Source organism: Microchirus variegatus, assembly GCF_963457635.1.
Source record: "Microchirus variegatus genome assembly, chromosome: 20".
In the NCBI taxonomy this organism is placed as follows: domain Eukaryota; kingdom Metazoa; phylum Chordata; class Actinopteri; order Pleuronectiformes; family Soleidae; genus Microchirus; species Microchirus variegatus.
In genome coordinates this window covers 2,588,766-2,604,753 of record NC_139821.1, presented here as the reverse complement: position 1 = coordinate 2,604,753, position 15,988 = coordinate 2,588,766, and the positions used below count along the sequence as shown (strand labels likewise).

Sequence of the window (15,988 nt, the reverse complement as noted above, 5' to 3'; positions counted from 1 at the left end):
GCTAGTTAGTAAACTAGCTTGCTAGCGAACTATCTACTGTATTTAAGCTAGTTAGCAAAGTATCTATATATGCTAGTTATCTATCGATTTTTAAAGCTAGCTAGCGAACTATCTACTGTATCTAAGCTAGTTAGCAAATGATCTATCTATTTAAGCTGGTTTTATGTCTACTTATGCTTTTTCATTAATTATTTAAGCTAGTTATCATCTATAAATCTATCTAAGCTAGTTAGTAAACTAGCTAGCTAGCGAACTATCTACTGTATCTAAGCTAGTTAGCAAATGATCTATATATGCTAGTTATCTATCTATTTTTAAAGCTAGCTAGCAAACTATCTACTGTATCTAAGCTAGTGAGCACATGATCTATCTATTCAAGCTAGTTATCATCTATAAAGCTATCTAAGCCAGTTAGCAAACTAGCTAGCGAGCGAACCATCTACTGTATCTAAGCTAGTTAGCAAATTATCTATATGTTTAAGCTAGTTATCTATCTATTTTTAAAGCTAGTTATCTATCTATGTTAGGGTAAGGGAACATATCTATGAGGGTCCTCATGTGTTGTGCAAAGAGTTAGGGTTAACATGTGTGTGTCTTTTTGTCAAACATCTGGTTTGGCTATTGACGGGAGGAAGGAAGGTGTTACATCACCATCATCATCATCATCGTCACACTTTCTTATTCCCTGTTTTTGAACCTCTTTAAACCTGTAGCCGTTACGTGTTTTTTAGCGCAAACACACACACACACACACACACACAGAGTTGACAGTGGAATGACGAGTGGACGTCCCACTCTCTGACTGATCATTTAGCTGCTTATTAGTGACCGACACAGCTGTCCAGGGTTTTTTACTGACAGTTTTCACCTCTTGTACGTCTGTTTCTGTGGGATTTTACAACAGTCAAAGGCCAATTACAAGGAAACGGAAACTCTCTTTTTATTCGTCGTTTTGAAAGATGTTCTCCAGGAAGTTATATTTGAATAAGTAGCAGCAGGCACATTCACATTGACACAGTTAAATACACAAGCAAATAAACAGAAAAGAAAACTAAATTAAATTTATTAGCGGATAATGAAAAATAAGTGCATGTTGTAGAAGACGCTAGTTTAGGAAAACGATGACGTCATAGCCCCATAACTCCCGAACCCTTAATCCCGACATTTACAACGGCACATTATTCAGCTCGCAGGCTTTATGCGATCACAGCGCAACCTACAGGCTTGGTGTATGCACTACAGTGGTATCTATCTATCTATCTATCTATCTATCTATCTATCTATCTATCTATCTATCTATCTATCTATCTATCTATCTATCTATCTATCTATCTATCTATCTGCTTAAAGTTAGCTAAAACAATTGCTATCTACTGTATCTAAGCGGGTTAGAAAACTGTCTATCTATTCAAGCTAGTTATATATCTATCTATTTAGGATATTTAGCTGTCTAGTTAAGCTAGTTATATATCCATTTAAGCTAGTTTTCATCTATAAATCTATCTAAGCTAGTTAGTAAACTAGCTTGCTAGCGATATATCTATTTAAGCTAGTTAGCAATCTATCTATCTATCTATGCTAGTTAGCAAACTATCTAGGTAGCCAGCGAACTAGCTACTGTATCTAAGCTAGTTAGCAAACTGTTGATCTATTTACGCTAGTTATCTGTCTATTTAAGCTAGTTATGTATCTATTTTAATAAGTTATCTATTTAAGCTAGTTATCATAATTGTTTTCTTGCTTTTTCCATGTGGATGTGGTGTCAGTTTGGACTTAGAAAGCAGATATGATAGCGTATACGATCACAGGATCGGATATCGCTAAAGTGTATAATCTGACAAGCACAATCTGTATAAATGAAGAGTGCTGTTGCTGTGTTTGTTGCCGTGTTTTCCTTGTTTCCAGTCAAATTAAGTTGTTGAGTCGTGAATGACGGAGGCGTTGCGATGCAGTTATATAACATCGTTAAAATCGTAATTGAAAGGAACCGTGAGGCTACCTGAAGATTCCCTGCCCTAGTTTGTCGCGTCTCGACGAAAGGAGCTGGGGATTGAACCCCTAAACCTCCCAAGTCCTTAGTTGCACTTGTGTCATTTTTTTTTTTTTGCCCCAGTTCCAGTTCACATTCCCAGTTTCCCCCCCCCATTGAGTTTTCCAGCTGGAGAGTCTCTGGTTACAGTCGACTTCTGACTCTTAACACGTCACTGTGGAGCTGAAGGAGGACAAAGACGTTTCTGTGTGTGTGTGTGTGTGTGTGTGTGTGTGAGTTACACCCAGCTGGTGACTGATTCTACAGCAGCAAACGACCGCCCTGCCCTTTAATACACAAACACACACACAGTTCTTGTGCAGCAGTCGCATAAGGCGTTCCTTATCCCGTTAACTTAATTGTAACCATCACAACTAAAAGCCTAACCCTTAACCTAATCCTTACTTTAAACCAATTCTATTCCATAAAAGTACATTTTAAGCCTCAAAAAATGCCTTAAATGTTGTGAAGATCATCTTAAATGTCATTTTTCCTGTCCTCCATGTCCTCATGTCCAAGTCATACATTTGTTTGAATGCAGGGTTTTTTAAAAGAGACGATGTGGGGGTGACGTGGGCGGTGTCAAAGGTTTTTACATGTGGTTCCTGTGTGTAATTTACTCCTCCGGTTTTTAAAAAACTACTACGCCCTGTTTCTTTCTTCTGTCTCCCGTCTATGTGTTTATTCCATTTTTTTGGGGTCTGGAACTAAACACTGAGGCGTTTTCTTCAAACGTTGAGGCTTTAAACTGAAAAGATTCTCAGCTATTCGATCGTTTTTTTAAATTTAAATTCTTTGGTTTGGACCATAATATCATCATTTATCATGTTCTAGTTCAACTTATCCATATTTGTTTGTTCAATTTACTACTACTACTACTCATTTATTCACTGTTTTCACGTTTCCCTTTATTCTTATTCTGTGAAGCACTTTGAGTATGAAAAGTACAACATAAATAAAGTAGGTCCCAAATAATGGGATTAAAAACTTACTGTTTACTGTCACACAATCAATTAAAAAGTCAGACACAAAAAAGAGGCAGCATTATACATAACTGGCTTAACTCGAACTCGCTTAAATAGATGATAACTAGCTTAAATAGACATATAACTAGCTTAAATAGACATATAACTAGCTTAAATAGACATATAACGAGCTTAAAGAGATAGACAACTAGTTTAAATAGACATATAACTAGCTTAGATAGACATATAACGACCTTAAAGAGATAGACAACTAGCTTAAATAGACAGATAACTAGCATAAATAGGCAGGTAACTAGCTTAAATGGAGATAACAAGCTTAAGTAGCTAGATAGATAACTAGCTTACATAGAAAGATAACTAGCTTAAATAGATAGATAACTAGCTTAAAAAGACAGATAATAGTTATCTGTCTTTTTAAGCTAGTTATCTATCTAGTTAAGCTATAGCTTAACTAGATAGATAACTAGCTTAAATAGGTAGACAACTAGCTTAAATAGATAGATCAAGTAACCGTTAACATCTATAAAATGTGCCTTCTTTTATTAGATAATTTTAATTGAAATGATTTGGTTTGGACCATAATATCATATTTTTCAAATAATGGGATTAAAAACTTACTGTTTACTGTCACAGTGCTGAATAATCTGTTTCCTGCGCAGATTATTATCATGGCATAAGTGTTCGCGACACCAAAAGCATTCAAAACACAGATTATTGAGTATTTAGAGCTAAAATCCACAATTTTTTACGACAGTAGAAGCTTCTTTTCTGTGTGTAACCGTGGTGATTCAGAACGTTATAATATAAATCAGTGCAAATGTTTTTGTCACAGAAATCAGATTATGTGTGTGTGTGGGGGGTGTTTTTTTTTTTGGTGACACGAGGATTTAACGGGATTATTACGACATAAATATCACAGTGACACAGTGATGGACCCACTGCTGGATCAATGTGTAAATATTTGCCTCTGCTCCCACACACACACACACACACACACACACACACACACACACACACACACACACACAGTGGATTCACAGTGTGCTGGCAGTGTTTGCATCACACACACACACACACACACACACACAGTGTAATTGAAGCCACATGTTTGGCGTCCCCTCGTCCTCCATCTTAATTTCACTCTCACTTTCTCGTCTCTTCTTCTTCTTGTTGTTGTTGTCTTCTTTTGTTTGTTTATGTAACCAAACTATAGAATTTCTGCCCTCCGTCTCCTCCTCCTCCTCCTCCTCTTTTCTCTTTATCCTCGACAAACTCCACATGTGTGTAAGCACGTTTTTTTTTTTGGAGGGTTTTTTTCTGCCCGGCAGCTTGATGCAAAGTTACATCAGAAATGCTCTCACGTGCCACTGCTGCAGTTCAAGTGAGGACAAAGAGCTGAAAACACACATTTAACTTGTAATAACTAGTGTGTGTGTGTGTGTGTGTGTGTGTGTGTGTGTGTGTGTGTGTGTGTGTGTGTGTTTATGGGATCTGTTATTCACTTTCTCCAAGTCAAAATTAAAAAGTTGACACCAATTTGACTTTCCTGCGACAAAAGACGTCTCTTTTCCCATTCGTTTGTCGTTAAATATACGTTTTAATTTGTGTTAGTAGTAGTTAACGCAACCATAACCGTATTCTAAAGTTATTTTTCTCTCATATAAACACACATTTGTTCAGTTTCTAGCTATCTAAGCTAGGTAGTAAACTATCTAGGTAGCTAGCAAACTACTGTATTTAAGCTAGTGAGCAAACTGTCTATTTAAGCTAGTTAGCTGTCTATTTAAGATAGTTATCTGTTGATTTAAGCTACATACCTGTTGATTTAGGCTAGTTATCTTTCTATTTAAGCTTGTTTATCTATTTATACATCAGAAACATGTATATATTTTCAAGTGATTTTTCTCTCATATAAACACACATTTGTACAGTTTCTATCTAAGCTAGCTAGCAAACTATCTAGGTAGCTAGCAGACTACTGTATTTAAGCTAGTTATCTGTTGATTTAAGCTAGTTATCTGTCTATTTAAGCTAGTTTATCTAGTTGTACATCAGAAAGTATAAAGAGAAAGAGCTGAAAACACACATTAAACTTGTAATAACTGGTGTGGATGTATGTGTTTAGGGATCTGTAATTTACTTTCTCCAAGTCATAAATTAAAAAGTTGACACCGATGCGAATTTGCTGGGACAAAAGACGTCTCTTTTCCCACTTATTATACATTTTCATTCATGTTAGAGTAGCTAACTCTAACATAACCTTATTCTTAGGCTATGAAAATTAAAACAGTTTGTATTTTAAGTGGATTTTTGTCTCATATAAACACATATTTATTCAGTTTCTATCTAAGCTAGCTAGCAAATTAACTAGGTAGCTAGCAAACTGCTGTATTTAAGCTAGTTAACAAACTGTCTATCTATTTAAGCTAGTTATCTGTTGATTTGAGCTAGATATCTGTCTATTTAAGCTAGTTATCTGTCTATTTAAGCTAGTTGTCTGTCTATTTAAGCTAGTTATCTATATATTTCAGCTAGTTTATCTATTTATACATCAGAAAGGATAAAGAGAAAGAGCTGAAAACACATTTAACTTTTAACCTTATTCCGGAGCTATAAAAAAAATTAAAACATTTTGTATTTTAAATTGATTTTTCTCTCATATAAACACACATTTATTCAGTTTCTGCCTTTTAATGTTAAACATCGGAGCTGGAGATTTGCACAAAATGCTGAGAGATGATAGACTTGAACCACAAGTTTCCTGTTCCTGTATCCAGCTGTGTTTACCCCACACACACACACACACACACACACACACACACACACTACAACAACCTACTACCACCTAAACAAAGACGTATCCCTGCCCTTAATCATAACAAGTTAATGTCTAACCCTCACCCTAACCTAACCGCAATTCAAATCTTAACCCTAAACTTAACCATTTCCTCAGAAATGAGGTTCTTCCTCATTAGGACCAGGTTTTATTCCAGAAAAGAGTCAAAAAATACAAACATACATGTATATAAGTACACACAGACGGACAGAGGGAGCGCGTCAGTGTGTTATCATCACATCGCCACCGTGTCTTCACTTCACTACACAGCTGCAGATCACAACACCTGAACGTGTTTGTTGACAGAAAAATCACAGGGAAGAGTTTGTTATAATAATGAGAAATAATAATAAGAAGAAGCAAACTAAAGATTGTGGTGAAGACAGGGATGGAGGGATGAGGGTGAGGGATGAAAGAGGACATTTAAGGGCTTTGTCTGTTGATTCCTGCATGTGTTTTGTCAATGTCTCACTTCATTGAGACTCGCACAGACAAACACAGATTAAGTGGAGGACGTCTGTCCTCGGAGAGACACACTGTTTTTTTCCCACAGCAGGAAAGTTGAAACTGAAAAGAATTTAAATTTTACAGCTTCTAATCAGGATTACACTCAGCGGCCACGTTTTAACCCACTTTTTAACTCATTTTTAATATCTCTAACAAATAATATCACATTGAATGAGTAAACAATTCATTTCCATTAATTAAAATGTACGGAAATTATGTCACACTCAAGTTAAAGTCCAGGTAAAACGTTAGCATGATAGCTAGGTTCACTACTTAGCAAGCTACTCTTGTCTAATTAAACTCTACTTTAACTTATAAAACACATAATTCAGTATTTTATTCATAAATCACTTAAGTAACAGTGTCATTGTTATGTATGTGGACTTAAATTACATTAAATTGAACACAAATAGATGTGAAGTGTTAAAACAAAAACAAAGTAAAAACGAGCGCTTTAAGCTAGCAGCAGCCATCTTGAATCATAAACTCAAGGCATAAGAGGTTAAAACAAGGTGCAAACTTAAAAATACAACATCAGGGGGCGCTCTTATTGAAATATTTTACTCATAACAGTGACATTATGCACTAACTACAACGATAATGCACCTAATTTGTTTATTTCATGGTTATTTAAAGGCGACAGCTCTATTTAGCTGTTCATAGCGGTGTGCTAGCTTGATTTCTCCTCGTGCCCGTGGCTTAATCTCCGATGGACTTAATCTGATTATACGTGTAATTTGACAGTTTGTTATTGTTTTTCCTCTTTTGGTGCAGCACTTCTCGGAGCTCCTGGATGACCTCTCCCAGGACGCCCTGCTGGGCCAGCTGCTCAGCGACCCCTTCCTGTCCGGCGTCAGGGACGGCGTGGAGGCCATGGAGGGCGAGGAGGACGGAGACGACCTGTCGCCGTCGTCCCCTCTGCCGCCTCACATCACGGCCGAGCACAGCTACTCGCTGTGCGGCGACAGCCGACCGCAGTCGCCGCTGTCGCACCTGACCGGCGAACACGGCAGTGAAGCAGGTGCGTCCCTAAAAACAATATATATGTGTTATTATATCCTCGAGAAATGGGGATATTATGGAATCGGTCTCGCGCGTCCGCGTCCGCAGATTTAAGCCGTTAACGCGATAACTGGAAAGGGCGTTTGAGATTAAATTTTCTTATTTTTTTTATGGGTCACATACCCCCTGTAGATGATCCCTATTGATTTTGAGCTGTCTACCATTATTATTAATTAGTGAATTAATTAATTAATGATATAAAAACCATATTTTCGCCTGTATCTTCCAAAGTATTGCAGGTATTGGCTTCAAATTTTGCATGGTCATCACATACCACCTGAGAATTATCCCTATCTTTGTAGCTTTATTATTAATTAGCAAATTAATTCATTTATTGTGCTAAAAACACATTTTCGGCTTTATCTTGCAGACTGATGGAGATATTGCCTTCAAATTTTGTACAATGATTCATGTGACAACTATCTACAAGTACAATCATTATTACTTTGGCTATGATTGGTAATAGTTACATAATAAGTTAACTGGTTAACTTATTAGTGAATAGTTAAGCCTCCATTTCTTTATTAATGCATCGAATGGAAAGTTTGAAACATATTGTATGCTTTTTCATGAAATTTAATAAACATAGTGTATGCTTTTTCATGACATTTGGACACTTTGAAGATATGGCAGGTGTGGTTAGCATTTTAATATTCATAATATTTAACAAGGTATAATAGGTTAACTAGTTTTATTAAAAACTAGAGAGAAATTTACGAGTTCAGGTATTCTGTGTTCAATATCGAGTTTATATGGATACTTTGAACATGTATAAAGTGTAGTCAGCATTATATCATAATATTTAACAGTTATTTTGTTGAATTTATGAATAATTAATTAAAACAGTTAGTGGCAGGTGCGAGTGCGTATACTTTGGGTATATTGGAAAGTTGAGGATTGGACACGTAGGCTAGTTATTATTATAATAAGATGAAGACCAGACGCGGTCGTATAAACCTTCAGTTAAAGATAAAGCAGCGGCGTCCATGTTGTCTTTCCTGCAGCGGAGTCTGACGGCGAGTGGCCGATGGAGCAGGACGACGCCATCGACAGCCTCCTGTGCGAGACTCCCTCACTGCTCCCCAGCCTCGCTCTCTCTCTGGCCTCGCACAACAGGCCCCAGGCGACCAAAGTCCCCACTGTGGTGGCCCCTATTCCTGCTCCTGCTCCTCCTGCTGCACCTCCTGCTGCTGCTCCTGCTCCTGTTCCTCCTCCTCCTGCTCCTCCTGCTGCTGATCAGACCATCGTCAGCAGCAGCAGCAACAACCAGAGCAAAGGCATCAAGGTACAGACACCAAACACTCAAAAAAAAAAAAAAAGCCAGTTTCTGGACGTTATTTTTTACCCGTTTTACGACCTAATTTCTCGTCTTTCTCGCGCTCACACAGATTAAAGAGGAGAATCTCATCCCTCAGATTAAACTGGAGCCACACGAAGTCGATCAGTTCCTCAACTTCTCACCCAAAGGTCAGAAAATCCCTTCTTTTTGTCTGGGGGTTCTCGCTGAAGCGCTGAGGCCCCCTGCTGGCCACTGGCCCACACTGCAGACTCGCACACTCAAACTGAAAATGACTGGTCTGGTCAGGAGGGGGGGCGTGGTCAAGTGGAAAAGGTCAATTTGACCTTAAAATGATTATATCTCGATTTCAAAATAAAAGGCTTTGTTTTGACATAAAAGTTCATAAATGATAAAAAGTAGACAGAAATAAAAGTTGAATCCAAAATGAAATATGAATATAATCATAATTAAATCACTACACAGACTTAAATATACGTGTAGTACACTTAATTATATGATAAATATATAGCCTTATATATTATTTTACTTTAATTTAAATTTAAATTGTGTTTACCTCGACATTAAATGTTTGGCCGCATGAAATCAAGGTTTGCTCTAAAGTTATTTGTGTTATGTTACATGCAGGAGGGTTTTTCTTTGGAGAAATTTGATCAAATGTACTGTATAAATAAGTTTAATTTGATTTATGATAGATATTTTATTCTGAAGGAAAAGAGTGAATCGACAAAATCAAACAAAAATCAAAGAAATCTTATTATTCTATACTTTTTTTCCTATCATTCGATATCGATATACGATCAAAATAAAGGTTATTTAGGCTCAAATATGGTTTATTTTTTGTACATAATGACTGTAAAACATTACGCAAATTAATTTCAAGTCAATAAATCAGGTATATATTAAGTAAAATCTTCAAAAACTTCAAGTTTTACAGGAGGAACAAACTGAAAAGCGTTGTTTACTTCTGAATAAAGTAACGTCTTCCTGTCTTTTCAAAATAAAAGCTCATATGTGTGTGTGTGTGTGTGTGTGTGTGTTCAGGTCTGGAGTCTCTGCAGATGCCTCCCACTCCTCCCAGTTCCCACGGCAGCGACTCGGAGGGCAGCCAGAGTCCCGTCCACGCCCCGCCCACTCTCTCATGCCCCACCTCCCCCACCAGTCCGTCTCCTTCCCAGAAGGTGGCGCCGCGCTCCTCCTCCTCCTCCTCCTCCTCCTCGCTGTCCAACTCCCCTCTGCTCACCGCTCCTCACGTGAGTGTTGACCCTGTGACCTCTGATACCACCGTAATAATCCTTCGTCCACTGTGATTAAATCTATATTTGTTTATCGATTTGTTTTTGCGCAGAAGCTGCAGGGATCGGGACCGCTGCTCCTCACCGAGGAAGAGCGCCGCACGCTGGTGGCCGAGGGTTACCCCGTCCCCACCAAACTGCCGCTGACCAAAGCCGAGGAGAAGGCGCTGAAGAAGATCCGCCGGAAAATCAAGAACAAGGTGAACAGAAACCTCCCTGACGCCCAGGACTGTCAATCTTAAACGGCGTCAACGTTAACGCGCGACGCGTTTCCATGACGACTGACCGGGAAAAAGTTGTGTTTACGTTACTCCCGATCGTTAAAACTAGTCTCTAAAGTAGCTAAACGTACGCAGTTACACAGGTACGCTGGTTATTCTCTTATCCTTTAATAAACAGACCGCTCCAGTTCCACTGTAGGCACGCTAACGGCGCTAAAGGAGCTAATGCAGCTGACGGAGCTGATGCGGCCAACGCGTTGAAGGACCTAATACAGCTAACAGAGCTAAAGGATCTAACGGAGCTAAAGGATCTAACGGAGTTTAAGGAGCTAATGCAGCTAACGGAGCTAAAGGAGCTAATGCAGTTAACGGAGCTAACTGGTATACAGTGCCTAGACTCCAGTGCTGCGGCACGTGCATGTTTTCCTTTAATAAACAGACCGATCCTGTTCCACTGTAGGCACGCTAACGGCGCTAAAGGAGCTAATGCAGCTAACGGAGCTAATGCGGCTAATGGCGTTAAAGGACCTAATACAGCTAACAGAGCTAAATGATCTAACGGAGCTAAAGGATCTAACGGAGCTAAAGGAGCTAATGCAGTTAACGGAGCTAACTGGTATACAGTGCCTAGACTCCAGTGCTGCGGCACGTGCGTGTTTTCCTTTAATAAACAGACTGCTCCAGTTCCAATGTAGGCACTCTAACGGCGCTAAAGGAGCTAATGCAGCTAACGGAGCTAATGCGGCTAATGGCGTTAAAGGACCTAATACAGCTAACAGAGCTAAAGGATCTAACGGATCTAAAGGAGCTCATGCAGCTAACGGAGCTCAAGGAGCTAATGCAGTTAACGGAGCTAACTGGTAAACAGTGCCTGGACTCCAGTGCTGCGGCACGCGCGTCTTTTTTACAGTCAGTCGTCATGGAAACGCGTCATGCGCTAACGTGCGCTAACTTCATGCCCAGCGCTAATAAATTTACCAAATTAAGAGTAATTTACACCATGAAATGTTTCTAAATCATGATTAAAACTTTGTTTATATATAATAAATATTATAAATTCACTCTTCACTTTACTTTTTCTTATTATGTTGATATTGAGGTATTCACTGAGTAGTTTTTCCTCCATCTGTTCGATTTGTTTTCAGTTTTTTTAAAATAAACCCTCAGTTTTGAACATTAATCTCAATAACAGCTCCAAATATCACTATTTCTTTGTCAAATTTGACCGATTTTCCTAATCATGTTCCTTCGTGCTCATGTCGTCGTCCCAGATTTCCGCTCAGGAGAGTCGCAGGAAGAAGAAAGAGTACATGGACACTCTGGAGAAGAAGTGAGTTATTCCTGTAAACTCATTATTTCTCATAAAATACATTAAAATATAATTTATTCATCAATAAACGTTATTTTCTCTTTTTTAATGGAAGTTACTACAGCCTCATAAAAAGTCATTATTTAGTCACAGAAGCTAAATTATGACTCACTTCTTTTTTTTACACTATTGTGTGTGTGGAGAAACTCACCCTGCAGTTCTTCTGTCTGACCACAGGGTGGAGAACTGCTCCAACGAAAACGGCGAACTGCGCATGAAAGTGGAAACTCTGGAGAGCTCAAACAAGTAAGAAGGACGCAGTATTCAATACTTTTATTTAACATTTTAGATCATAATATTGATGTTAAACGTTAAATAAACATTATTTGTCTTGATTTAAAGCTTAAAAAGCCCATGAGACGTCACTAAACACAGTCAAGTGTCTCGTATTTCCCCCCGGTAATCGCATTACTCTGCTGCCGCCGCCGCTGCTGTTGTTGTTGTTGTTGATCACGCTGCGGCTTTGACGACTGATTCTCGTGACCTTGAAAAAGGGTTTTTGCTGCTTCGGTGTTGGGAGAAAAGTCCTCGTTATAAACGCCGAGAAGTTTCTGTCATTTGTTTTTTATTCCACCTGGCACGGCCGAGGGCAGCGGTGCGTCAAAAACACAAACACAGACTTGTGCGTTTTATTATTTGCAAATGAGGACGAATTCACGTCTCTGTGCTCACATCTGTTCGGCCACAATCCTGCACGCATGAATACACATGAGGCTATTTTCATGTTTATTAGTGCGCAGCAATTCATTGTTTTTCAAATTAAATTTAAATTTGACACAATGCAGTTAGCAACATAATGGTACTAATATAAGGGTTCTATTTTTAACTGGTCTATACTTTAGGAACAATGTTAGAGCATTAATGGTTAGTGATGTAGTGATTAGCTGTAACTCTAGGCCTGTAGTTAACCATAAACCTGTAATAAAATAGTCCAACGCTGTCTTTTAACCACTAAAGCTATATCTAGTAGCTAAAGCTAGCTGTAACTACCTATAATTAACCACTAGCCATTTATATAATATACCACTGATATGGTTTGTAGCTAGTAGCTAAAGTTAGCTATAGTAACGACGTATATACAAATATAACACTAATATAGTTAATGATGTAGCTAGTAGCCAAAGCCACATATAGCTAGCCATAGTTACCCACTTATATAATATACCATTAATATCGTTAACCACTAATGCTATAGCTAGTAGCTAAAGCTAGCTATAGTAAACCACGTATATACAAACATACCACTAATATAGTTAACTATTAATGCTGTAGCTAGTAGCCAAAGCCAGCTATAGCAAGCTATAGTTAACCACTTATATAATATACCACTTATATAGGTTTACAACTAATGCTATATTAACTATAGCTAACTATAGCTAACCACTGACCATTTATATACAAATATTCCACCATTATATTGAACCATTAGTGCTGTAGCTAGTAGCCAAAGCCAGTTTTAGCTAACTATAGTTAAACACTCGTTTAAGACACCACTACTATATCAGTATAGTTAATCACTAATTAGCTAGAAGCTAAAATTAACTATAGCTATAGTTTAGCTAGCTGCAGTGACAGTGATTAGCTAAATTAGTAGCTAATATTTTGGATTATTTGTTGATTTGTTTGGAACATTTTGGACATTTTGTCTGATTTGAAAGGCGTTTTCAGGGTTAAGACTCGGTTTTAAGGTTAGGTTAAGGGTTAGGCAGTTAGTTGTGAGGGTTAAGGTTAGCATAAGGCGCTATAGGATGCATTTTATGTATCTGTGTGTCCTCACTAAGGTATAAAAAGTAACATGTTTATTTGTGTGTATTAAACCCACTTAGTGCAGTGTGTCGCTGACTTGACTGGAACCACAGCTGTTTCTGGTCTTCTTTGCACTTAGGGGTTAAAGTGTCTGTGGCTTCAAGTTAAATGAAGCGGTGTGTGTGTGTGCGTGTGTGTGTGTGTGTGTGTGTGTGTGTGTGTGTGTGTGTGTGTGTGTGTGTGTGTGTGTGTGTGTGTGTGTGTGTGTGTGCTGCACCTGCAGCAGAACAAATCCGAACAAACGCTGAATAAGAGACATTAACACTGAACGAACAGACACCACGTAATTTGCATTTTCGTACGCAACACTTTAATTACACGTTATCGGATCGCGTGTTTATAAAATCGCTGTAACCGACAATTATTTTCATAATAGACGCCCAGAAAATACAAAAAAAAAGAAAGAATATTTCTTCGGTAATTTAATCCACTCTGTTTTTTTTTTTACATCTTCATCATTTGATTTGTGTATTAAATGATGTGTTGTTGTTGTTGTTGTTGTTGTTGTGCAGGTCTCTGCTGCAGCAGCTGCAGTCTCTTCAGGCGTTGGTGGCAGGAAAAGTCCACAAGTCGTGCAGAATGGCAGGAACGCAGACGTCGTCGTGCTTGATGGTACTTTATCCTCCGTGTGTGTGTTGTGACATTTATGCACGTTAGCAGCTTAAAGCGTGTGTTTGTGACTCATCGTTTACTCCCCCGCCTTCACCTGTAGGTGGTGGTGTTGTGCTTTGCGCTGTTTCTGGGCAGTTTCTATCCCTCCAGCCTGAGTCCGTGCTCCACCCTCACAGAAACGGGCCTCGCGTCCAGACAGCTGTCTGTCAAAGAGTCGTACACGGCTACAGGTACGCAAATACTCGCGTTTATACACACAATATACATCATCTTCACTTATTATATACATAAGTAAGTAAATACATAAGTAAATACATGTACCTGGGTTTGTGGACAAAATAAGACGTATGAGAACATCATCATTTCCAGGTTTTATCAACATTTTACGGACGGATCATGTACTTTATTAATCAAGAGCCCTAATTGCAATAATATTTCTTGTATATTATGATATAACTTTCAGCATATTAGTGAAATAACTTTATCCTAAAAAGACAAAAACATCAACATCGTTTTAGAGCGCGCAGTGATTATAAATAGAAGTGTGTCATCTGCGTAGACAAGAACATTAATGGGAAAAAGGTGGGGAAAATGGTGTTGATAATTCTTTCTTCAAGCTGTACGAGGCAGCAGAGAATAAGCTAAACTAAATTAATTATTTATCTAAGGAATAACACAAGTGACAAAACACCGTATGCTAGTTCAAATTTGTACTAGCATATACGTTAAATCTCAAATTAATTGTAGCAAATTTAGTGAAATTTGGTACAACTTAGTTTCATCTTTGTCCGAATGTTCACGTTTTATAACATTTTTGGCCACTTCTGATTTGCGTGCCAATTTTTGCCCGTTTTCACCGACGTCAAGTGCCTCAAAAATCAATCGCAGGAATAGCTAATAATAGCATTAAAGAGAAACTTAACAGCGAACTTACAGCTCTTGGCGCGTGGTGGGTTTACTCTACGTTTGCGACCGCTCTGATGTCGATGTTATGAATAAAATGTGGGTCAATGTCTTCAAACGGACACTGATATTCATACGAATTTAAACACAAAGAGGGGGGTGCTTTTATTGGAAACGCACGCAATTAGTGTCCCCTTTAATGCGGTCCTGCTGTTTCCTTTGTCATGACTCATCAGTTCCTCCATTATAAAATTGACAATAATCAAATTCCACCTACGGAGCTGCGATAATGACCACAGACGCTGATTAGAGGGGATGACCTTTCTCTATATCCACTACACCACCTTCACAAACACACGCACACACACACACACACACACACACACACACACACACACACACACACACACACACACACACACACACACACACATTCTTGTACTTGCTGACAAAGTGAGGACCAGCATTTCCACTTTATAAATCAATACAATTACAAATATCTACTTCATGAATGACATCGATAAAGAACTACTGGGTGCAGTACCATAAAATGCCTGCAGATGGAGCCCCAGAGCAAAAAGGGCTGGACATTTTTTTTTTTTGGTCCAAAGTTTGACAAAACTGTCATATTATACTATGTCGTCCAAAATTTGGAAAAAAAATGGACTCAAAATTTTTGGTCCAAAATTTGACAAAACCGTCATATTATACTATGTCGTCCAAAATTAGAAAAAAAAATTTTTACCCAAATTTTTGGTCCAAAATTTGACAAAAACATCATACTATACTAGGTCGACCAAAATTTTTGAAAAAAAATTTGACCCAAAATTTTTGGGAAAAAAAATTGACCAAAAATTTGTGGGGAAAAATTTGACCAAACATTTTTGAAAAAAAATTTGACCAAAAATTTTTGAAAAAAAATTTGACCAAAAATTTTTGAAATTTTTTTTGACAAAAGATGTTTGAATTTTTTTTTGACAAAACCGTCATATTATACTATGTCGTCCAAAATTTGAAAAAAACAAATTTGACCCAAAATGTTTGGTCCAAAATTTGACAAAAACA

At 38.0% G+C, this 15,988-nt stretch overlaps 1 protein-coding gene across 1 annotated transcript in view; it reads left to right on the top strand.

Moving 5' to 3' along the window:
- Positions 1 to 15,988, top strand: part of creb3l2 (cAMP responsive element binding protein 3-like 2) — a gene marked incomplete at its 5' end in the record, with an annotated part of 34,807 nt that overhangs the window by 17,380 nt on the left and 1,439 nt on the right. The window contains 9 exons of the mRNA XM_083906865.1: positions 7,133 to 7,379; positions 8,425 to 8,705; positions 8,809 to 8,887; positions 9,762 to 9,970; positions 10,066 to 10,212; positions 11,505 to 11,563; positions 11,780 to 11,848; positions 13,921 to 14,020; positions 14,121 to 14,250. Of these exons, the coding sequence (XP_083762991.1) occupies positions 7,133 to 7,379; positions 8,425 to 8,705; positions 8,809 to 8,887; positions 9,762 to 9,970; positions 10,066 to 10,212; positions 11,505 to 11,563; positions 11,780 to 11,848; positions 13,921 to 14,020; positions 14,121 to 14,250 (1,321 nt within the window). The remainder of the gene's footprint in view (positions 1 to 7,132; positions 7,380 to 8,424; positions 8,706 to 8,808; positions 8,888 to 9,761; positions 9,971 to 10,065; positions 10,213 to 11,504; positions 11,564 to 11,779; positions 11,849 to 13,920; positions 14,021 to 14,120; positions 14,251 to 15,988) is intronic.